Source organism: Lithobates pipiens, unplaced genomic scaffold, assembly GCF_037356315.1.
Source record: "Lithobates pipiens isolate NorthernLeopardFrog02 unplaced genomic scaffold, aLitPip1_a1.2 Scaffold_23, whole genome shotgun sequence".
Taxonomy (NCBI): Eukaryota; Metazoa; Chordata; class Amphibia; order Anura; family Ranidae; genus Lithobates; species Lithobates pipiens.
Window position 1 is genome coordinate 90,849,158 of NW_027507785.1, and position 24,546 is coordinate 90,873,703.

General features: G+C 43.5%; 1 protein-coding gene across 1 annotated transcript in view; it reads right to left on the reverse strand.

The window, feature by feature from the left end:
- The window catches only part of CCDC66 (coiled-coil domain containing 66), an 83,708-nt gene that overhangs the window by 51,234 nt on the left and 7,928 nt on the right, over positions 1-24,546 (reverse strand). The window contains 7 exon segments of the mRNA XM_077452043.1: positions 7,487-7,636; positions 8,668-8,789; positions 12,007-12,098; positions 16,148-16,265; positions 17,208-17,625; positions 19,054-19,079; positions 19,169-19,233. Coding sequence (XP_077308169.1) covers positions 7,487-7,636; positions 8,668-8,789; positions 12,007-12,098; positions 16,148-16,265; positions 17,208-17,625; positions 19,054-19,079; positions 19,169-19,233 — 991 coding nt within the window.

Genomic DNA, 24,546 nt, shown 5'->3' on the forward strand with positions numbered 1-24,546 from the left:
GCAATTTTAAAGCATGTTATGTTTGGCATCTATGTACTCGGCAGAAGATCAACTTTTATATTGTTTATATTTTACCAAACAATTGGGCAAGCATTAATTATTTTTTATTTTTTTTAAAAGGCAAAACCAATGCCCTGATGGACAAAAGAACCCATCTTTGGCAGGAATGACAGCTGAAGTCCTAAACCTATTTGGTCACGAGACCCCAGAAATGGCTCCCTGCCAGATGAAAAAGCTGCCAACTCTGACACTAAGGCTCGGTTCATAATCAAACTGGCCGCGGATCGCACAGCAACGCTGTCCGTCCCCATTCTCCATTTCAGAAATGAATCAGGGCAGAATCTTTGCCGGTCATATTCTCCTGCTATGCAAATTGGATGCGGGGAAATCCAAATAGGTGTGAACCCAACCTTAAAGAAGTAACAGAAACCAAGAACACAACTTTCCAAAACCAACTAATGGAAGGTCCCAAAAGATGGTCTCTGAAAAGCTGAAAGCACCACATTGAGGCTCCAAGTTAACAAACGTGACGTGAGAGGATGCATCATGAACATCACCCTTGACTAAAGGCACGCACCCAAGAAGAGGAAAATGGCTTTGAATAAGGACTGCCAAGGCTAAAAAAAAAAAAAAAAAAAAAAACACAATCTGTCCCTTAATCATGCTCAAAGTCAGATATATTTCCACTTTGGCCTGAAGGAAGCCAAAAAATCTGGCCCACAACCTATTTGCAAGGATAAAGATTTCTTAACCTCATATCATGCCACATAGGATTCCAGGTCCTGTGGTAAATCTACAAGCTCTCTGCACAACAGAGGGGAAAAAAAAGAGTGTTAGAAAGAAGACAGAACCCCCCCCCCCCTCCAAAAACAAGCAAAGAAGAACCTGTCCCATAGTGCGACTATGGCATCTATTGCAAAGGCCTGCGGATCGCTAGTCCAGCAAACAAACCCGTTTAGCTTTCTATAGCACCCGGATGTCAACAAGCCACATATGAGGTGATTGATCACTGGAAGAGTGTCATCTGGATAAAAGCACCACTCCCCTGGCAAAATGATTCTAAAGTCATAAGGTTTTTATCTTAATGCACACCTTCTGTGTGCAGCAGCCCCCCTAATATTTACCTGATCCTCATCTAAATCCAACAATGTTGCAGGAGAGTCTCGACTGACCCAGACTCGCCCTACTCATTGGCTGAGACAACAGCGGGGTGCCATTGGTGCCTGACAAAGTCAATGAGCCAATGAGGAGAGAGAAGGGGCAGGGATGAGCTGCAGCTCAGTGTCTGAATGGACACACAGAGCAATGGCTTGGCTCGGGTGCCCCCATAGCAAGCCATTTGCTGTGTGGGCACTTGGCAGGAGGGAGGGGCCAGGAGCGCCAGCGACTGACCCGAGAAGAGGAGGATCTGGGCTGCTCTGTGAAAAACCACTGCACAGAGCAAGCAAGTATACATGTTTATTATTTAATAAATAAATAAAAAAAAAGACAGACAGATTTTAATATCACTTTAATGACCTCTTTGCTCAGAGCTCTGATTAATTCCACTAAGTTTCTCAAAGCTCCACACAACTCTGGAAGAAGGATCTCTTTCACTTAGACCTAGACTGGGTCCAGGAGCAGACCCAGACACTCCAGATGCTGTGTCAGCACCTGACTTGGAGACTGAGCAGCCAACTAACCTCTCCAGAGTGCATACCATGAGAGACACGCTGTGCTACAGATGATGACTTGATTTGCTCCTTGAACAGAGTAACCCAAGGGCGATATTTCCTGGACCCCCAAGAGGCCCAGAATCAGAGCCTGAATCTTTTTTAGTCCCCTGGGTGCCAAGGACAAATTGATGCCAGGGCCACAACAGAACATGCTGGCTTTTACCACAAACAGAAAAACCCTCTTGAAGAGAGAAGACCTGGACATGTAGGTAGGTCTCCTTTATGCCCGCTGATACCAGGAAGCCTCCTGGCTGGAACCATGGCACTAATGTAGGCCCCAATTACACACAAAGCACCTGAACATGGACAACATAGTTGAGATACTTGAGTTCACGGTTAGGCTTTGGCACCAAAAATTGATTCCAGTATAACCAGAGAATATTTCAATCGCTCCTTGAAAAGCATCAATTCTTCTAGGTACACTTGCACACAGTTTTTGAAGGAACTCAGCAGTAGGTTGTTCCAAACATCTTGGAGAACTAACCACAGATCTCTTGTGGATGAAGGCTGCCTCAAATATTTGTGTTTTTTTCCATGTAATCCCAGATAGATAGACTCAATGTGGAGATCAGGTCTCCGTGGGGGCTAAACCATCACTTTCAGGGCTTTTTTTCCCCCTTTTAATACTCTATTTTATTTCACATTTTTACTCCTCAGTTCAAAGCACCTGCTTCCATTTTTTTCCCCCATCTTCCCCTTCCATTCTGGAACTTCAGAATCATCACTGAAACTAACTCACCGATTGGAGTATCTCCGTCTAGTCCTAAACACAGCCTAACCACTTCAATACAGAGAACTTTCACCCCCTCCCTGCCCAGGCCATTTTTTTTTAATGACAGCTGCATCGTCATGCAACACTGTACCCAAATAGAGCTCTCTTTTGGTGGTATTGGATCACCCCTGCATTTTTTGCGCTACAAAACAAAAAAAAAGACTAAAAACAATAAATAAAAATCGCAAAAAACATTTATTGATTGGTTTGCACAAATTTATAGCTCCTACAAAATTGGTTTATGGAATTTTTTATTATTTATTTTACTAGTAATGGCGGCGATCTGTGATTTTTATCGTGACTGCGACATTAAAATCGGACACTTAACACTTTTTTTAAACCATTGACATTTATACAGCGACCAGTGCTATAAAAAGCCACTAATTACTGTATAAATGTCACTTTCTGGGAAGGGGTTAACACTAGGGGCAATCACATGGTTAAATGTTTTCACTGACTGTGTGTTCTAACTGTGGGGGGGGGGGGGGGGGGGTGGCGGGTGGGACGAGACCGATCCGTGTTCCTATACACTAGGAACACACGATCTGTCTCCTCTCCCCTGACAAGCGATTGCGGGTGCCCAATGGACATCGCGGCCACTGGGCTCCTTGGTGATGTGGTGGTGCACGCACCCCCTATGCAGGCGGGAAGCGGAGGACGTCATATGCCGCCCGTCCCAGGATGGGAGATCCCCTCTGCGGACATCATATGACTGGGTGGGATGGGAAGTAGTTAAACAACAGAGTTTCCCTTCAAAGTATTTGATCCCAGGTTTGGACATTCCAGTCCAGGAGTCAACTAACTCTCTGCTTTTACATGGCAGTCCTAGGCCTGATGGTATTGCCTCAAAGGAGGATACTATTTAACCAGTTCCAATCCAGAGACTTCTATATAAAAAAAACATTCTGTCATTGTGGTAAACATCTAACAAGCGTCTGAGCAGATTCATTTGGCACCAAGATCCGGGTTGTCCCTTGCTTAGACTCAGGAATCCAGCTCTGAAAAATCAGGGAGAAATACTTCCGATGATCGTCAGCACAGATGGCAGCCTGTTGAGATTAGGAATATATATATATATATATATATATATATATATATATATATATATATATATATATATATATATATATATATATATATATATATATATATACACAGTACAGACCAAAAGTTTGGACACACCTTCTCATTCAAAGAGTTTTCTTTATTTTCATGACTATGAAAATTGTAGATTCACACTGAAGGCATCAAAACTATGAATTAGCACATGTCCAATTATATACTGAACAAAAAAGTGTGAAACAACTGAAAATATGTCTTATATTCTAGGTTCTTCAAAGTAGTCACCTTTTGCTTTGATTACTGCTCCGCACACTCTTGGCATTTTGTTGATGAGCTTCAAGAGGTAGTCACCTGAAATGGCTTTCCAACAGTCTTGAAGGAGTTCCCAGAGATGCTTAGCACTCGTTGGCCCTTTTGCCTTCACTCTGCTGTCCAGCTCACCCCAAACCATCTCGATTGATTTCAGGTCCGGTGACTGTGGAGGCCAGGTCCTCTGGCGCAGCACCCCATCACTCTCCTTCTTGGTCAAATAGCCCTTACACAACCTGGAGGTGTGTTTGGGCTCATTGTCCTATTTGAAAAATAAATGATGGTCCAACTAAACGAAAACCGGGTGGAATAGCATGCCACTGCAAGATGCTGTGGTAGCCATGCTGGTTCAGTATGCCTTCAATTTTGAATAAATCCCCAACAGTGTCACCAGCAAAGCACCCCCACACCATCACACCTCCTCCATGCTTCACGGTGGGAACCAGGCATGTAGAGTCCATCTGTTCACCTCTTCTGCGTCGCACAAAGACATGGTGGTTGGAACCAAAGATCTCAAACTTGGACTCATCAGACCAAAGCACAGATTTTCACTGGTCTAATGTCCATTCCTTGTGTTCTTTAGCCCAAACAAGTCTCTTCTGCTTGATGCCTGTCCTCAGCAGTGGTTTCCTAGCAGCTATTTTACTATGAAGGCCTGATTCACACAGTCTCCTCTTAACAGTTGTTCTAGAGATGTGTCTGCTGCTAGAACTCTGTGTGGCATTGACCTGTTCTCTAATCTGAGCTGCTGTTAACCTGCGATTTCTGAGGCTGGTGACTCGATGAACTTATCGTCCGCAGCAGAGGTGACTCTTGGTCTTCCTTTCCTGGGGCGGTCCTCATGTGAGCCAGTTTCTTTGTAGTGCTTGATGGTTTTTGACACTGCACTTAGGGACACTTTCAAAGTTTTCCCAATTGTTCGGACTGACTGACCTTCATTTCTTAAAGTAATGATGGCCACTCGTTTTTCTTTACTTAGCTGCTTTTTTCTTGCCATAATACAAAGTCTAACAGTCTATTCAGTAGGAATATCAGCTGTGTACTATATTCACCTCCTGCACAACACAACTGATGGTCCCAACCCCATTTAGAAGGCTTGAAATCCCACTTATTAAACCTGACAGGGCACACCTGTGAAGTGAAAACCATTTCGGGTGACTACCTCTTGAAGCTCATCAACAGAATGCCAAGAGTGTGCGGAGCAGTAATCAAAGCAAAGGGTTGCTACTTTGAAGAACTTAGAATATAAGACAAATTTTCAGTTGTTTCACACTTTTTTGTTCAGTATATAATTGGACATGTGTTAATTTATAGTTTTGATGCCTTCAGTGTGAATCTACAATTTTCATAGTCATGAAAATAAAGAAAAGGTGTGTCCAAACTTTTGTATATATATATATATATATATATATATATATATATATATATATATATATATATATATATATATATATATATATATATATATTTATTAATTCCCTACCCCATCGAATAACTCAATGAGCCGAGTCTGTACCCCCACCCTCAAGTCCCTCCCACAAACTTATGGCAAATATATATAGCTCTGGCTCCATACTTCTTCAGCCTTTACTTGTTCACCCCATCTGCCAGTGTCTCCTTTGAGTCAACCCACCTAAAGCAAACCTTCTTAAATATCCTAGGGGCTCCCCTGGCCTTGTACGTCATGCGGTAAAGAAGAATGTCGGCAGTCATAACATTCAGCCATGTCCCTAACATCAGTCGTTCCATGTGGCTCCATCTCCTAGCCATATGTTTCCCAACTCCAAAGTACAATATTCTAAGGAACAGCTTGGTGTGCTCATTTAACACCTCTTGGTCAAAAATTCCCAAGAGAAATCTCAAGGGAGAGCATATATTGTCTGCTATGAATTCAGTCACCATAGACCACAATGCTCTCACCTTGGCACATTCCCACACCATATGAACAAAAGAGCAATCTGACCCCAAAAATGTATGGCAAGTAGCCGAGTCTCTCCTGTGCATATGGAATAGTCTGACTGTTGTATAATACATCTGATGGAGATATAATAGCTGCATCACCCTATCCGTTGGAGAGGACAGAGCCCAGATAAGTATTCAATGCCTCCTGCCACAGCTCCTCTGACAATTCTGGTATAAAGATTTCCAGAATTGGACCATCTTGATGGAGGGTCATCCTTTTCAGATTCAGTCAGACAAGGCCAAGGCAGTAGCATTTTGTCCTGAGTAGAACTTCACGTTCCAGCCTTGTCTGCCATTTACGTCCCAGACATGGACAAGTGGCAGGCATACTTTTTTAGCAGTGTCTGGACCTGGGGAGTGGTCGCTACACCTGGAGCTGTTCCAGGACCCGTGTGACTCTGGATGTGGAGCGTCTGGCTTCCAGGTTCAACAAACCAGACAGGTTTGTCTCCAGGCAGAAGGGGGTAGTCCTGAATATGAAACACCCTGTAGTTTTATGATGTGCAATTAGGACACTAGTAAAATACTGAGGCATTTTGGTTGTAGGAGAGGTTCTCCTGGGCTGGCCCACAATTTGTTTGCCAGTGTCTAACCCTCCTTTACCTTTAGGTAGAATTATAACCAGAAAATAAAGACTTCCTGTGTGCCTCAACGGATGAAAAATAAAATAAAAATACAATTTTTGCTTGAATTCTTGTGACGCAACTCCCCGAGTTCTCGGCTTGTGCTCCTCAATCATCAGCATTGTTCCTAGCTGTGAACTACAACACTTTACCTCTATGGATATGGTCATCACACTAGGACAGGAAGTGTGTGACTGGCAGGACTTCCAAGGTGAAAATAAAAGGGAAAAAGGAAGGTTCTTTGCTTTTTACAATCTCTAGTCGACCAGCTGGCTACTGTATTGTCATGTAATTTGTTTTCAACAAAATCGTAAGAACCTAAAACACCAAACAAAATAAGCCTAAAAAAAAAAAAAAAAAAAAAAAAAAAAACGATTTTATCTGGATTTATGGGATTACTATTTAAAAGGGGTTGTAAAGTTGTGTGTTTTTTCACCTTCATGCATCCTATGCATGAAGGTGAAAAAAACACCTGTCAGTGAACGGCCCCTCAGCCCCCGTTTTACTTACCCGACCCACGGGGACATGCTGTCTCTCTGCCCGGGGTTCTCAGCTGTTGACTGGATAGATTGATAGCAGCACAGCCATTGGCTCCCGCTGCTGTCAATCAAATCCAATGGGACTGGTCCAAGTCCTGCATTCGTCTCTATGGATGCTGAACTCGGGAGCACACCCGCAAGGTAACCCCCCAGGAGAGCGCTTCTCCCAGGGGGTTATTTGATGTGGGGAAGAGCCGCAAGGGACCCCAGAAGAGCAGGTTTGCTGCCACTCTGTGCAAAACGAACTGCACAGTGGAGGCAAGTATATATTTTTGTTAAAAAAAAAAAACAAAAAAAAAAAAAAAACACACCACACACAAACCTTTAGTGTCACTTTAAAGTTGGGATTAAAACAGTTCTATTGCAGGTTTGTTCCCTTTTTCTGAGAGAATGGTTACTGGTCTTATAGTAGACTTTTATTTTTATTTTTTTTACACTTTTTCCACAATGCCAACGTTTCACTTTTTATTAAGCACATTTGGTAGCTGAATGCAGTTTACATACCCCCAGAACAAATGCACTCCGGATCGCAGCAGGGAGCTCTGGAGAGCTGAAACTTGATGCTCTATCCACAGGTGAGTAATCAGTTGTCTCTGTGCTGGGGGATGTCTTAAACATGGAATCCGGAGTAGTGAATTCAGTCAGAGGTGTATTCTAGAAAAAGAAGCAACATTTACTTATGTGTCAAAGTTCTTCAATAGCTCCTTAAATTGAACCCCGACAAGTTAGGGGTGTTGGCTCTCTCCCAGTCTATTTAACAGAAATTACATGAGGTGTAAATGAAGACCATGCAAATACTTAAACTTGCTATGTAGGAAATGTTGAAATGGTGTTGTAATGAATACATAACAGGATTAAAATGGTGGTTTAGAGCAGCTTGAATGTAGGCTTTAAAAAATGGATTTGCAATGTAAAGTACAGTTATCAAAAAAAAAAAAAAAAATGTGCATGTACTGTGTATATGAAAGTGTCACTATTGTTTATGGCTTCCTGTAAATGCTGGCTGACTTCATTACTAAAACAGCAAAACTAAGTACACATTGCTCAACAATTAAAATCTCATCCCTTGCAGCATGTCAAATGCACCACAATCAGCTGTATATAAAGTGAACCAGTGGCCAGGCTTTGGACAATTAAGTGTGCAAAAGCAGTGCAGGATTAAACATACAACAAAACATACATACTCACCTAGGTCCGATGCTGCATCTTTCCCCTGCCAACTCTAAGACTAAGAATGGAGTGATGGAAGACCACTGATCACTCGGTTCTCCTCGGTCACCAGATCTCTGATCTGCCCCTCTAGCACTTACCGGAGCACCGGGAGCAGCTGACTCAGGCTCTTAGCAGCACGCCAAGAGGCTGAGCCAGCTGCTGCTCAGGCGTCTGTGTGGATGTCAATGTCAGGATCTCTCCAAAGTCTGGACCAGCTGAGTGACATTAGCCAAAGCAGACTTCGGCCCGCTGTCGGTTCAATATGGGTCACAGGATTGCAGAACTAAGTGCACCCATGTGACCCACAGGAGTAGATCAAAAAGAGCTTTGGCCCTACTTCTCCTTTAAATATTCTTAACAAGCAGTAAAATAATCATTATAATAAGCCCTAACCGACTTCTGTAGCCGCAGGCATTATGGAGCAATTTACCCTTAAATTTCACTGACAGGCAATTAACATTACTCTTCCTTACTTTTGGAAGATCAGAATAAGGCGTCCTTTCAGGGGCAGAAGATTCTATCCCCTCATGATGCCTAAAATTGATTCCATCTTGATCAGCTTCCTTCAGTTTCTTCTTTAAAGCCACCTGTTCATCTGAAGGAAAGAAAAAACAAACAGCTAGCGCAAGAAGGAAACAGAGCAATACTTGGAGTTAAGAATATCTATCTATCTATAGCAGCGATGGCGAACCTATGGCATGCATGCCACAGCTGGCTCGCAGAGCCCTCTCTGTGGGCACCCGAGCTAAGTCACCAGATCCAGGGCTTCCATAAGGCTGCTTAAGTAACCGTCTGTGGCGCCAGCACCACCAGGATAGGAGGGGTGGAAATCCTCCAGCTAGGCAGCCACTTGCACTGGTGGTGCCGGCACAGAGGAGCAGGCTCGCTTTCTTGCATCATTGAGAGCGGGCGATTTGCTTAAATCCCTCCCTGCATGCACTGAGGGCAGCCCAGTGGAAAGGACTTACACTGAGCGTCTGCTACTGTGAGCGACTCCTCCCTTCCTAGACTTTGAGAGCCAATAGGAGGACGGCTGCCTGGGCAGGGGCTTGGGTGCTGAAGCCTGACCATGTGGAGCACTGTGGACAGGTAGGACACTGCTATAGGGGAAAGGGTGTGTGTGTGTGTGTGTGTGTGTGTGTGTGTGTGTAGGGGCAGAGGGCACTGCTATGGTCAGGGCCACACCCATAGCATTGTCCTCTACCACCCTTCACATCACTCCCCCCAAATCCTGCATTCTGAGCGGAATGCACTCCTGATCCCTGCATTCTGAGCGCAACGCACAAAAATGTTTTGGGCCCTTATGGCTCAGAGGGTTGATTAGTCCCGTCCTCTGTGCAGAGCTGCTGGCAGGTTTAATTTGGTGTTGGCACTTTTAACTAAATAAGTTGGTTTTGTGTTGCAGTTTGGGCACAAAAAGGTTCGCCATCACTGATCTATATACACAGACACTTTTTATTTTTTAATTTTTTTTTAGTAACCCCTTTCAAAAGTAAAAAAAAAAAAAAAAAAACATTTTTGGGTTGTTAAAGAAAGTATATGTAAACAAAAAACACCCCTTTACATTTTAATCTGCGGTTGCTGTAATTTTCCACAAATATGGCAGCCTGGAGAAACCACTGGTGTACAGAATGACCCCAGAAATATTTCCTGCTTTTGTGATTGGCTCACCGATTTTAAAGTCTGCAGTAAAATACAAGTAAAATTTTAGGCGTACCCTGCAACAAGAATTTCATTTTCAGTGGGATACTCGCCAAAGGTACATTCATAAGCCTTTAGCACACAGCGAATTCCAGCAGCAAAAATCTAGATTCCTGAGGCTGGAATTGCAGGTGTATGCAAGGAGCAGCAGGCACTCAACCCATACTAAACAATGACCAATGAAGCGATCAGTGACTGTTCACAGCTCATACAGGCAGCCAGTTAGGGACAAATGATCATAGCTGGATGCTGACAGATGGCATCCAGCCAGGATCAGTCTCTAACTGCAGGTAATCACTGGCTGTGCAAACAGTCATAGATAGCGGTCACAGCAATCTTCCTGTCATTGTTTAGCACAGGCTAAGCGGCCGCAGCTCCTTGCACAAAACGGTCATTCCAGTTACAAGAATTTGCAATGTATGCTAAACTCCCAGGTGAATACACCCCAAGACTTGTCTATTAAAGGGATGCAGACCCTGCAGCAACCATCTACACATATATACACACCCTTTAAGCCTTTCGCTAACATCAAACGTGTGTCAGCAGCAGAGGAGGGGGTTTTTACACACACACACACACACACACACACACACACACACACACACACACGCTGACTGTCTACTTTGAGATGGAAGAAATCCGATGGCTGTCTAGCTTCCTCCGCTGTCCCACCTGTGTTTCCAGAACCAACATGGCTGAAGGAAAGCAGATCAGTTAACATCCGTTTGGTTTGTTGATCTATTCTAGCTAGTAGAAACTGGAAGCAGCATCACTTCAGGTTTTGGCTGTCATGCTCTCTGCTCTATTAGCTTCAGTAGATTGCAGTGGGTGCAGGGAGCAGGGGTGTAATAGAATGCTGATAATAAATCAGAGGTTTATTCAGGCCTTTCACACTGAAGTGATGGGTCTGTTAGTGGAAAAGTGCCACTTGGTTTAGTGGTGCTTTACCGCTGTTATAGTGGCACTTGTGTCGATAGCGGGCCCTTTTACCACCCAGAAAGCTGTTAAAAGCGCCCGCTTGGCGCTGCTTTCAAAATGCTTTTAAAGGCTCATTGAAAGGGGCACCTATTAATTTCAATAGGCAGGGGCAGTGGAGGAGCGGTGTATACATTTTATACTTTTAAAGCGGGAGTCCACCGGGACTCCGCGTTTTTTTTTTTTTTTTTTTTAAAAGCCAGCAGCTACAAATACTGCAGCTGCTGACTTTTAAATAGTGACACTTACCTGTCCAGCGCGCCCGCGATGTCGGCACCCGAAGCCGATCGCTCGCTCGGCTGCCGGGTCCCGCCGCCATCTTGGGTATGGGAATCAGGAAATGGAGCCTTTCGGCTTCATTTCCCGGTTCCCTACTGCGCATGCGCGAGCCGCGCGGCGCAATCCGGACGGTCCCCGCTGCCTCTGGGAGCTGTGTGTTTCCCAGCAGGCAGCGGGGCACTTGCTGAAGGGGGCGGGGCATTGCGGAACGGGGGCGTAACCTACGCTCGTTCCGCAGACAGCTAGCCCGGAAGTGGGTGCAGTTACCTGGATTATCCAGGTAACTGCACCCCCCTCCCCCCTGAAAGGTGCCGATTGTGGCGCCGGAGGGGGGGAGGGATCAGATGAGCGGAGGTCCATTTTAGGGTGGACCTCCGCTTTAAGTTTTGACGTGGCACAAGTATTTTTTTTAGATGGGCTGCTGCTGGGAGCACAAATGTAGAACAGATTTGCAAAGGGGCTTTAGTGGCAGCAATTTTCTAGCAGTTTTATGTAATGCGTTTGCAGCCTCAGGCCATCTGCTGAATCATGTCTTTAGTCTCCAACATTTCCTGGCTGCAGTCTCTGCCAATTTGCCACCTGTAGTAATACATTCAATAAATATTACGTTTTACCACATATCAAGAAAGCAAACCACCATTGACCAGGTTGACACAGAGCCATAGTGGGAAAGGCATAATCACTGTGTATAAGCAGGAACAGGGTTTTTAAGTCTCATCCAGCGAATGGCTAGTTAGTGTAAAGTCATCCTCTTTCTTTTTAAACTGCCATTAAAGCTAGCAGTGTTTCTTCCTATGTACACAGCTCAACAGATAAACAGCTATGGCAACAAGGAGGGTAAGGCAAGGTTCACACACCTAACTCACGCTTCCATTGAGCTTTCTTTGCTTCCTGCAGACTTTTGTCTTTCTCCCGTTCTCCAAGGTTACTGAACAGGCTTCCCGCTTGCCTAAAGAAGAAAAGAGTATTTCTCAAAAAAAATAAAATAAGTGAAAATAAACAATTACACCATACCAATCAGATAAAAGAGCTTTGAAACAGTTTCAAAAATAGCATACCTCACTTTTATGCAGTTGCTAGCACAATTTTGCCTTTTTATTATCCCTCCAGAAAACACAAAGTACTTGAAAATATCTGTGGATTCTGCCACAAGTCCAGTGAGCACCTACCTTCCTGCAGTGAGCTAACACTGCCTCTGCAGAAATAAAATCCCAATAAGGCTAGGTTTTCACTGCTGTGATCCGACTTTCAGTGCAATTATGCGGGGCTATGGACACCACTTTGAAGTGGTTTACATATTCTGTGGGGTCAAAATCATGCTGGAATCGCACCAAAGTAGTACAAGAACCTTTTCCAAAAATCGCTCCTTGAGTGGACATCATTGAAAACAAATATGATCTCCATTGTCAAGTAATTCTGTATGATTCAAGTTGTATCTGAAATGGTACTAGTGTGAACCAAGCTTAAAGCGGGAGTCCACCGGGACTCCGTGTTTTTTTTTTTTTTTTTTTTTTTAAAAGCCAGCAGCTACAAATACTGCAGCTGCTGACTTTTAAAATAGTGACACTTACCTGTCCAGCGCGCCCGCGATGTCGGCACCCGAAGCCGATCTCTAGGTCGTCTGTCGGGTCCTGCCGCCGCCATCTTGGGTATGGGAATCAGGAAATGGAGCCTTTCGGCTTCATTTCCCGGTTCCCTACTGCGCATGAGCGAATCGCGCTGCGCAATAAGGACGCTCCCCGCTGCCTCTGGGATCTGTGTGTTTTCCAGCGGGCAGCGGGGCACTTGCGGGAAGGGGCGGGCACTTGCGGAAAGGGGCGTAAGTTACGCCCCTTTCCGCAGAGAGCTATCCCGGAAGTGGGTGCAGTTACCTGGATTATCCAGGTAACTGCACCCCCCTCCCCCCTGAAAGGTGCAGATTGTGGCACCGGAGGGGGGGAGGGTTCCGATGAGCGGAAGGTCCACTTTAGGGTGGACCTCCGCTTTAAGTGTTGTCCACCTTGCTGGAGTTCTCTCCTCCTGGAAAACCAAAGATCTCCCCCTTATGTAATGGAGAGTAAAGCTGGGTACACACGGGCTGAACGTGGGAAGACATCGGCCCGTTTAAAAAATAAAATAAAAAAAACGTCCGACATTCGGTCTATGCGTATGTCAGTCTGATAGAAGCCAGCTGTTCGGCCAGTTTCTGTCGGATGTGCATGCTGGAAAACCAGCAGCCAACCGACTCCCAATCAGCATTCTCAGTCAATGGAAGAGATTGGAAGTGTTCTGGTAAGAGGGCCGACATCCTGTCAGAGCAACAGCTCAGCAGGGGAGATCTGTCAAACACAGAACGAATCTACTGATACTGATGCATTTGATAGATGTGAGCAGCTAACTGCAGCCTCCAAACCTGCTGTTTCTTCTACAGACATAGAATTTCAAAATGATGAACTGGAGAGCATTAGAGAACATATTGAGGATGTACAAGAACTACCCAGTGAAAAAGTCTGGATAGATCTGAGGAGAGCTTTGGAGTGTCACCTGCTTGAAGCAAGATTAATTGCATATGTGATTGAATTGTATACAATCTGGTGAGCCTCATTCTATAAAAGGGTGTGGAATTGGTACTTGATCACTTTGGTGAAGGATTCTTGGTGATTTTAAGTTTTTGTAAGGAGATTTGCATTGGTTTTTCATAATGGACTTGATTTGAGTCTTTTTATAGGGACTTTTCTAATATGGACTTTATTTTTATTTTTTAATATTCTTATTTTTATGTTCATGTATATATCACTTTCATTGCACTATTATGAATGAGTAGATTGTCACTACATTTGTTTTAAACTATTTTTGCATATGTAGTAGAAGGGCCTACCTGATTGCAGACAAATTGAAAATGCTTAGGTTTGACTTCCTATTATATGGTTTTGATAAATCTAAAAAGGAAAGTCGCACAAGAAGATTGTATAATGTATGGCCAGCCTTAAAGGGAGTGCTCCTAATCTCAGCTTGTTACCTGTATAAATAAAATAAAACTAAACTAAAATAGAAAACAACCACACAACTGTCCACAGAAGCAATCAACCGGATTTCAATCTCACCACCATGGCAAAGACCAAAGAGGATGTCTAAGTATGTAAGGGACAAGAGATTGTAGCCCTACACAAGACTGGAATGGGCTACAAGACCATCTCTAAGCAGCTTGGTGAGTGGGTGACAACAGCTGGTACCATTATTTGCAAATTGGAAAAAAATAAAAATAAAATAAAAAAAAACACAAACTGTCAATCTCCCTCTGGGGCTCCATGCATGATCTCACCTCGTGGAGTTTCAAGAATCATGATAACACTGAGGAATCAGCCTAGAACTACACGGGAGAATCTTGTCAATGATCTCAAGGCAGCTGGAACCATAGTCACCAAAAAAACAAATTGGTAACACACTACGCCATGAAGGACTGAAATCCTGCAGCGCCCGCAAGGTCCCCCTGCTCAAGAAAGCACATGTACAGTCCCGTCTGAAGTTTCACCTTCACCCAGGAAAACTGGGTAAAAGTGTTGTGGTCAGAGGAGACCAAAAATAAAGCTCTTGGTGGAGGAGGGCTGCCTATGACCCTCCCTCCCAAGAACAGCATCCTCACCTTCAAACATGGAGGTGGAAATATTATGCTTTGGGGGTGTTTTGTGCTAAAGGGACAGGACAACTTCACCACATCAAAGGGACGATGGACCAAACCATGTACCATCAAATCTTAGGTGAGAACCTCCTTCCTTCAGCCAGGGCATTGAAAATGGGTCATGGATGGATATTCCAGCACAACAATGACCCAAACCACATGGCCAAGGCAACAAAGGAGTGGCTCAAGAAGAAGCGCATTAAAGATCCTGGAGTGGCCTAGGCAGTCTCCAGACCTAAATCCCATAGAAAATATGGAGGTTCCAGTTACCAAATGTCAGGCTCAAAAACGTAAAGACTTGGAGAGGCTCTATAAAGAGGAGTGGGACAAAATCCCTCCCGAGATGTGTGCAAACCTGGCGGCCAACTACAAGAAATGTCTGACCTTTGTGATTGCCAACAAGGGTTTCTCCGCCAACTAAGTGATGTTTTGCAAAGGGGTCAAATACTTATTTCACGCATCAAAATGCAAATCAATTTAGAACTTTTTTTAAAAATGTTTTTCTGGATATTTTTGTTATTCTGTCTAATAAACTGACCATTAAAAATTATAGACTGATCATTTTTGTCAGTGGGCAAATTTACAAAATCAGCAGGGGCTCAAATACCTTTCTCCCCCTCACTGTAAGAGGTTAATCCTGTGCATTGTGTAAAAAGGCTGTTTAATCCTGTTTTCCCTGATCCTCCCCTTCTTCCACAGTCCCCAACCCACCTGAATGCACAGAGCCCCAGGAGGCACTCTGCATATGCTCAGTTTGGTGTATATTGCTAGAGTTTTTTTTTTTGGCGGGGGGGGGGGGGGGTGCATGCGATTGGCACAGGGCCAATCAGCACTGTCCAGACGGAGGGTCAGGAGTCATGCAGCCTCATAGGACAGAGGAGAATGAAAACTCCTACAAGATTAACCAGTGCTCAGCTGGACACTGATAGAAGTCACAAGACTGCTATATACTGCTGATGAGAAAAATTATTTAGCAGTTTATATTTGCTAAAATAATTGCATTTCCATGTTCTGTGTACTGTGGAAGACTGGATATAGTGAATGCAAGGTCCTGGGTTTAGTAACACTTTAAATTAGCTGTGAGGATGAAAAAGGCTGTACAGTTAGCGATTTCTGCAGCACAGTCAAGGGTAGGGAGGCAGCAATTTAGAGAATTGCCCAAAGAAAGTACAAAACAAGGTGGCACAAAATGAAACAAAACCCAAATGCTTGACTCTCTTCAAATAAAGCTATGCTGCTTGAATCATAAGTGATCAACCACAGAAAAACAAACAGGACAACACTGCAGAGCATAATTATCGAGTGTGAAATTAGGATATTCGTATACTAATGGAACATACACATCTTTTGGCTGATTGGCCCTGGGCGATTCATCCTTCTCTGCTACTCCAGGATTAGCGTCCTCCACCTTGGTATGTAAAAGTGGTGTAACACTCTGTTCTTCTGCCTCCTGTTTATCTTAAAGAGAAAAAAAAGAAAGAAAAAAAAGTTATTATGCACTTACTGAGATACCGGTAACATTTTAATAGAAAGAGAAAAAGTATAATTTTAATAAACAGTACAATTACAGGCATATTAACAGTATGTATCAAGAAACCCTAAAATGGATACAGTTAATCAATGTCACATATAACTGCGGTTATAAGGTTAGTATTTTTCTGTGAACTTCATGAAGTGCAATCCTTTCCAGTGCGGTTGCAAGTCAATAGAAAGTAAATTGGAAACATTAGGATGTTCAGTCAACTGGCTGCAGGCTGAGAACAAAGCAGATGCTGTATCTGGAAATAAATACTGTTCAGTCTACACAGATTTTCATTTAAACAAAAAAAAAAAAATAAGTGTATGGAGAATACTTTCTGGATCAGTAATTGAGTGGTTACCATGGAGACCCACTTATGATAGATATCTGAAGAACTACAGTGGGACTGGTAAAAACTGGAGTGAAGAAAGCTTCAGCAAATGTGGGGCCATAACCCAAAAGCAATCAAAATTTCTTCTTTCAAATTATTAAAAAAAAGGAAAAGCTGCTAAACAGCTAAATACACAAATAAAATATGGCTGTTTTTTCCCCCCAAATATTTGTATTTCTACGCATCTAATTCGGAGATTTACACGGCCCTAGCACATAGTACAACCATACTGTACAAAGAATACAGCAGAGTCCTCTTTCCACGTCCATCCTACTGATTAGACAGTGGAAGACCAGATGCAGACTCATGACTAGAGAGAAAGAGTTTGAACACTGTATTAGTATCAAAATGTAATGAAGCACATTGGATAAAAAAAATAATAATAATTATTATTATTATTAATAATAAATAATAATATTCCCACAATGAAACTAAAATAGCTCTTAGGTTTCAAAGTTTGAGAATTCATGGTTTGCACAGAGAAACTTACCATGGTCAGCGGCCTGTTCCTGTACATTTAGCTTACTATTCTGGTTAATAGTCATTAAAATCTTCTGGAATTGCTCCTGGGTGAGACAAACCAGACTCTCCCTCAGATCCTCAGTAGTGATCACCGACTTATGCGGAGGTCTTTGTTTTGGCACGTTGGAGAACTTTTTAAGCACCGGTTTGGCCTTTCCGGCATCCGCCTTTGTCTGCTGCGCATTTTGCTGAACAAGAGGAGCTTGCTTTTTGTTTTCAAGTTCCTTGAGAACATTTGCTGGGGGTTTCCCAGAACCCACCGTCCCAGCTCTAGACTTCAGTACTGGCTGCTCGGTCTTTTCATTGTTATTCTGAACAGCATGGAGGACCTGAGGTTGATGCTTTAATTTCAGTGCAGGTCTTTGCGTCCTACCCCTGTTCCCCACCTACAAACCAAAAATAAATAAAAATAAGACAAAATAAAAACAAAAAAAAACAAACAAACATTGAACGTGCTTCTACCCGTAATTTTCCACAATAAAGGCAGACACTCAAAATCATTATACTCCAAAGACATGCTGGTAGGTTAATTGGATCCTGTCTAAATTGTCCCTAGTATGTATGAATGTGAGTTAGGGACCTTAGATTGTAAGCTCCTTAAGGGTAGGGACTTTTGTGAATGTACAATGTATATGTAAAGCGCTGCGTAAATTGACGGCGCTATACAAGTACCTGAAATAAATAAAATAAATTATGCAGTGTTCATTCTGATTCTAAGATGGCTCAATGATGCTCTTTTTGCAATGCATGTTTGGTATTGAGTGACATCGCGGATAGTAAGGATTATGGCAGTAAAGCATTCATTGCTGTAAAGATAGCCTTAAAAAAATAAAAAAAAATAAAGTAGAGGTTTGGGCTATTACAAAAAACAAAAAAAAACAAACACATACATACATACTCTCCTCCATGATGCAGCATCATTCTGATGCTGCAGCTGTCACACGTCCGCTCTAATCCAGAGAGCTGAGCAATTATATGACTGCTGATTTCCATTCAGAGCTGAGCAAGCAGCGACTGACAATCCCCCTCCAACACTCACTGGAGTGCCGACTGGGAAAGGGGGCAGTACAGCTGGATTCGACTCTTAGCCATGCACTGAGAGCCAGAGTTAGCTGTCAATCAGGGCAATGGGTGAATCCCAACAATATAGTCTGAATGTTTCCAGAGCCTGGAGCGGTTCTGTGACGTCACCTGGTATCTGGCAATATCCCGCTATCAGCTGACTCAAGGTCGAATAAGAGCAAAAGTAAGTGCACTCCTGTGACCCAAAAAAGAAGTGTGGCCACTACTTTTATGTGATTTCACTGTGTCTTGCATTGACTTTTAAATGAAGTCCCAAGCCACAATGAAATCGGAGAGCCAAATCGCACCGATCTGTGGCTTTAAAATTGCGATGTATTGATCGACTTCAGTACAACCAGCCTGCCCCGATTTTTAGCATGCATTTACTACCAGCAGCTACAACCAACAGCAACCATTGTGTTCTGCAAGCCAGGAAAGCTCCCTGTGCCCCCCCCCCCCCCCCCACCGGCAGAACACAATAGAGCTGAAGGAGGCATGAACACCGACTGTGTGTGTCAGATGCCATGGTCCTTAGGGCGGTTTAGCTCTTTTGCAGAGGAAAGCTTCCAAAGCAGGCACTGCACCAGATAAGTATAAACTGTCATGTGCACTTCACAATTATCTGAAGCCTGCTTTTAATCTTTAGTCCTGATGGCCTATAGAAATACTGTTCAGAGCAGCCTCTGTTTTACAATTACTCAAAATATTCAAAACTACATAAATGAAATGCCAAGCTAAACAGATCAGCATACCTGTTTACTTGTCTTCTCTTGCACATCTGAAAAATACAAATTGAAATCTACAGTCAGAAAAACGATGTGTAAACACCATATTTTAACAGTTAATGTTGTACATTGTAAACTGTACCATATGGAGCCAAGATAAGTTTAGTTCTTCCATTCAAAATCTGTGTTTCAAGCTTCAATCCATCTCTGCAAGATAAAAACAGAGGGTTTCTAATTCTATCAGTAACCGGTCACGTTTCAGCAAAAATTGATTTGCTCTGTAAAATATTTAACAAAAAATAAATAAATACATTAATAAAAACACATTTTAATTTCTCTTTGGTGCTTTTGGAGAATCCCCCCCCCCCCCCCCCCATTTCCTGTTTAGTGAAGCCACTGTAACCGGGACATTCGTTCACATGGCTGTACTACAAAGCACAGGTGCTCTGGGCCTCCCCAAGCAGGCAGTCCCATTCAAGTCAATTTGGATGCAGCCACTGCTCCCAATTTGACATCAATGCAGGGGCACAGCCCTGAACGCACACTACGTGATATTTGCTTATACTATAAGGCACCTTACACATGGGCGCTTCCGTTTGACGGACTCCGCTTACTTAGCGTGGTGGGGGTCGGGCGGCGGGGGGGGTGGGGTGTCGCTTTGCCGAGATCGATGCCTGCTCCGTATGTCCGCTGTCTTGAGGTATCCTGGCTTACCTTTGGTGCTGACCACAGAGTTGTTGCTGCTGGAAGGGTGCCTGGATATTGATTTATTATACAGGCTTGTTTAAGCTAGCCCTCCTGTAAGTGTGTATTTTATACGGTGGTGGATCACATCAGAGGGTGGTGTCTGTGCATCAAAGCTTCAAGTGATTGTTAAGCTTTGTGTTTTTTTGTTTGTTTGTTTTTTTAAAACATATCATATCATACTTACCTCCACTGTGCAGCTTGTTTGGCACAGAGTGGCCCTAAACATCCTTTTCTGGGGTCCCTCACAGGTCCACCTCGCATCAGATAACCCCCTAGGAGAAGGGCTCTCCCGAGTCTAGCATTTGCATCCATAGACACGAATGTCGGACTTGGCCCCGCCCCCCTGCATCATTGGATTTCATTGACAGCAGCAGGAGCCAATAGCTGTGCTGCTATCAATCTATCCAATCAAGAGCCAGGACCCCGTGCAGAGAGGGAGAGTAGGTCTCCACTGAAGGGGATGAAGGGGCTCAAGTAAGTAAAACGTGGGGGGAACTACCAGAAATGTTCTCACCTTAATGCATAGGATGCATTAAGGTGAAAAAACACAAGGGTTTACAACCTCTTTCACTTTTTAGGCCCCTTTCACTGATGCGGTGTGGTTTGACAGGTTTGGTGTGGGTTAGCTGCACTTTTCCATAGAGTTCTATTATGTCCTGTGGGTTTGGTGTCCAATCCACAGGACTCTGAAGACATCCGGTACCGGCTCTGTAGCCCTTTTTCCTCCTGCTTTCCTGCGCAGAGCTCTCAAGCAGCAGTGTCTCCCTCCAGCTGCCTGCCCTGCTGTTTACTGAACACAGGAGATCGCCCGCATTGGCACAGACCCTATTCATAGAACACATTGCATTGTGTCAACAAAATTCAAAGCATTCTCTGATTAGACAAGGTGGAGATTGTGACATCATTGCCCCGACTCTCCATTTTGTCCAATCAGAGAACCGATTGCATTCTTTGGGAGAAGCCCAAAGTGTTCCCTGAATGGCATGAGTGAGCAACCTTCTGTGTTCACAATGCAGCCACTAAGCATGGGAACCAGAAGCTAGCGGCAATCACTAGATCAGCAATGCATACTACAGCGATTTCTAGCCTCCACGGGATCCCACAGGTATAGCACATACATCCCTATATTGCTCCAAGCTGGTCCAATGCAACTATGCATATATAAAATATCCATACCTGGAATTCAGCTTTAACCGCTTGCTCCCCCCCCCCCCCCCCCCAACCAATCCATGCTATGATTGGACACAGAGTTTGGCAGCTGATTTCAGCCAATGATTTTGGCTGAAGTCAGCTGATTGGCTGTTGACAGAGTTCTCTGTTTAGAAAAAACAGAACTTTATGAACAGGGAACAGCGATCTGTCTGTTTCCTCTCCCAGAAAAACAGACAGATAGTAAAGTAAAAGCAGTACATATTACACATTGTTAGGCAAACAGCTAACCCTTTGTTTGCCACTGGATGTTAACTCCTTCCCAGCCAGTGTCATTACTGATGTGCACCTCCCAGCCAGTGTCATTACTGATGTGCACCTCCCAGCCAGTGTCAGATTGACTGCCACACTATCACAGTCCCACTATAAATTACTGACCACCGTCATCACCAGTATAGTGTCATATAGTGTTGCCAAACTACCAGATTGAAATTTATAAGAATCACAAAATATACTGGCATAGCCAAGTTTTTACTGGCATTTCCAAAAGTTACAAAATTACAGCTGTAAGTGCAAAGTTCAGTATTTAGGCTACAAGTACAATATGCAATTAGAAATGTGATTTAAGGTGGATATTAAGGCAAAAAGCATATTGCTTATTTTATTCTCAATATAGTAAGTAAGTTGTTTAGGGACATGACTCAGGATGGCAGGAAATTACAATGGGTGGCACACACACACACACACACGTGAAATGGACTCTCACAGTGACACTGACACATCCCATCCTCCAGTCCAAACAGCACTGACAGTCCCGCTCCTGTCCCACAGACCCGCACACAATGCTCTGGCCGCTCCACTTGGTGCCCTTGCACCATAACATCACACAACATGCTCAGGCACCATCTCTGCTAGACCCGCTGGTACCACCTAAACACACAGTAGCAGGAACTTGGATGGCCCTGTCCAGCTCCGGACCCAAGCTGTGCATGCCCAGTTCCGAGCCAAGCGTCACAGCCTGAGCCCTTGTACACACGGTCGGACATTCCGATGGAAAATATCCGATCGGACCGTGTTGTCGGATAATCTGACCGTGTGTGGGCTCCATCGGACTGTTTCCGTCAGAATATCCGACCGAAGTTTTTAGAGCTGGGCTATAAAATTTTCCGACAACATGATCCAATCGGACTTTGTACGATCATTTGTAGAGAATTCCGATCGGACAAAGTGCCACGCATGTTTACATCAAATTCCTAGACCAAAGCTATTGGCTACTAGCCTGAACGTAGTCCCGTCGTAACGAAATAACGTCATCAAGTTACAAACGATCGGATTTTCCGACAATTTTGTCCAACCGTGTGTATGCAACACCAGTTTTGGACAAAATCCGTCGGATTTTGTGGTCGGAATGTCCGACCGTGTGTACAAGGGCTTATTTTTTACTGGCAACCTTTTCCTCAAACTGGCAGGAGAAAAGAGCCCTTTTTTTACTAGCTGCCAGTAAAAATACTGACAGTTGGCAACACTGGTGTCATAGCTGCGTAAATTCCAGCATACAGTATATACACCATAGTTTTTAGACGCTAACTTTTGCACAAACCAATTAACCACTTGCCGACTGGCTGACGCCAATATACGTCGGCAGAATGGCACTCCTGCGCAAACCAACCTACCTGTACATCGGTCCGGCAATGTCCGCCAGAGCCCCACGATCTCGGCGAGGAGAGGCAGAATGGGGAACTGCCTATGTAAACAAGGCATTTGCCCATTCTGCCTAGTGGCATGACAGGGATCTACTGCTCTCAGTGATCGGAAGCAGAGATTTCTGTCATTTTTCAGTAAGCCCCCCACAGTTAGAACACGCTGAGAGAACAAGCTTAACCCTTCGATAGCCCCCTAGTATTAACCCCTTCCCTGCCAGTATAATTTTTATATCGATCAGTGCATTTTTATAGCACTGATCAATATAATGTCACTGGTTCCCAAAAGGAGTCATTTGGGGTCAAATTTGTCCACCGCAATGTCGCAGTCCTGCAAATAAATTGCCGCCATTACCAGTAAAAATAAAAAATAAAGTCCCTAAATCGATTCCATAGTTTGTAGACGCGATAACTTTTGCACAAACCAATCAATATACGCCTATTGTAATTTTTTTTTTTTTTACCAAAAGTATGCAGAAGAATATATAATTGGCCTTAACTGATGAAGAAATTTGTTTTATATTTTTTGGGGCATATGTATTATAACAAATTAAAAAAAAAAAAAAAAAAAAAAACATTTCTTTTCAAATTTGTCAAAAAATAAATAAATACCACAGATGTGACCAAATACCACCAAAAGAAAGCTATTTGTGGAGAGAGGAAAAAAAAAAAAAGGGAGGTCAATTTTGTTTGGGTAAAGCGTCACACAATTGTCAGTTAAAGTTGTTGTAAACCCTTTACAACCACTTTTTACTACAGGTAAGCCTATAAGGCGGCTTACCTATAAAGCCTTACATACTAGCTCATTATGCCTTTGTCTTGCAGGGTTTTTTGTTAGTGGGTTTACAATCACTTTAAAGCGACGCAGTGCCTTATCGCAAAAAATGCTCTGGTCATTAAGGGGGTAAAATCTTCCGGGGCTGAAGTGGTTAATATACACTTATTGTATAATGTCAATCAGTGCCAAAACAAACCCCCTAAAATGCAATGTGCATGAAACTATTAAATCCCCACAGCTGCTGTAACACTCAGTGATTCACCACACCAAAATATACAATTGATGTCTTATAGTGCAGCACTGTTCAACCTGTGAATCAATGAATAAAATCCCTTAAAATACAATCATATGTGTGTGTAAATAAGGCAACAGTAAATTTGCAACCAGATATAGATGAGCGAGAAAGAGAATATTATAATCTATATCAAAACTGAGTACACCCCTTACATGTTTGTAAATATTTTATTATATCTGTTCATGTGACAACACTGAAATAAATGACACTTTGCTACAATGTAAAGTAGTGAGTGTACAGCTTGTATAACAGTGTAAATTTGCTGTCCCCTCAAAATAATTTAACACAGCCATTAATGTCTAAACCGCTGGCAACAAAAGTGAGTACACCCCTAAGTGAAAATGTCCAAATTGGGCCCAAAGTGTCAATATTTTGTGTGGCCACCATTATTTTCCAGCACTGCCTTAACCCTCTTGGGCATGGAGTTCACCAGAGCTTCACAGGTTGCCACTGGATTCCTCTTCCACGGAGCTGTTGGATGTTAGAGACCTTGCGCTCCTCCACCTTCCGTTTGACGATGCCCAACAGATGCTCAATAGGGTTTAGGTCTGGAGACATGCTTGGCCAGTCCATCACCTTTACACTGAGCTTCTTTAGCAAGGCAATGGTCGCCTTGGATGTGTGTTTGGGGTCGTTCTCATGTTGGAATACTGCCCTGCAGCCCAGTCTCTGACAGAGGAGGAGGGATCATTCTCTGCTTCAGTATGTCACAGTACATGTTGGCATTCATGGTTCCCTCAAAGAACTGTAGCTCCCCAGTGCCAGCAGCACTCGTGCAGCCCCAGACCATGACACTCCCACCACCATGCTTGACTGTAGGCAAAACACACTTGCACTCCTCACCTGGTTGC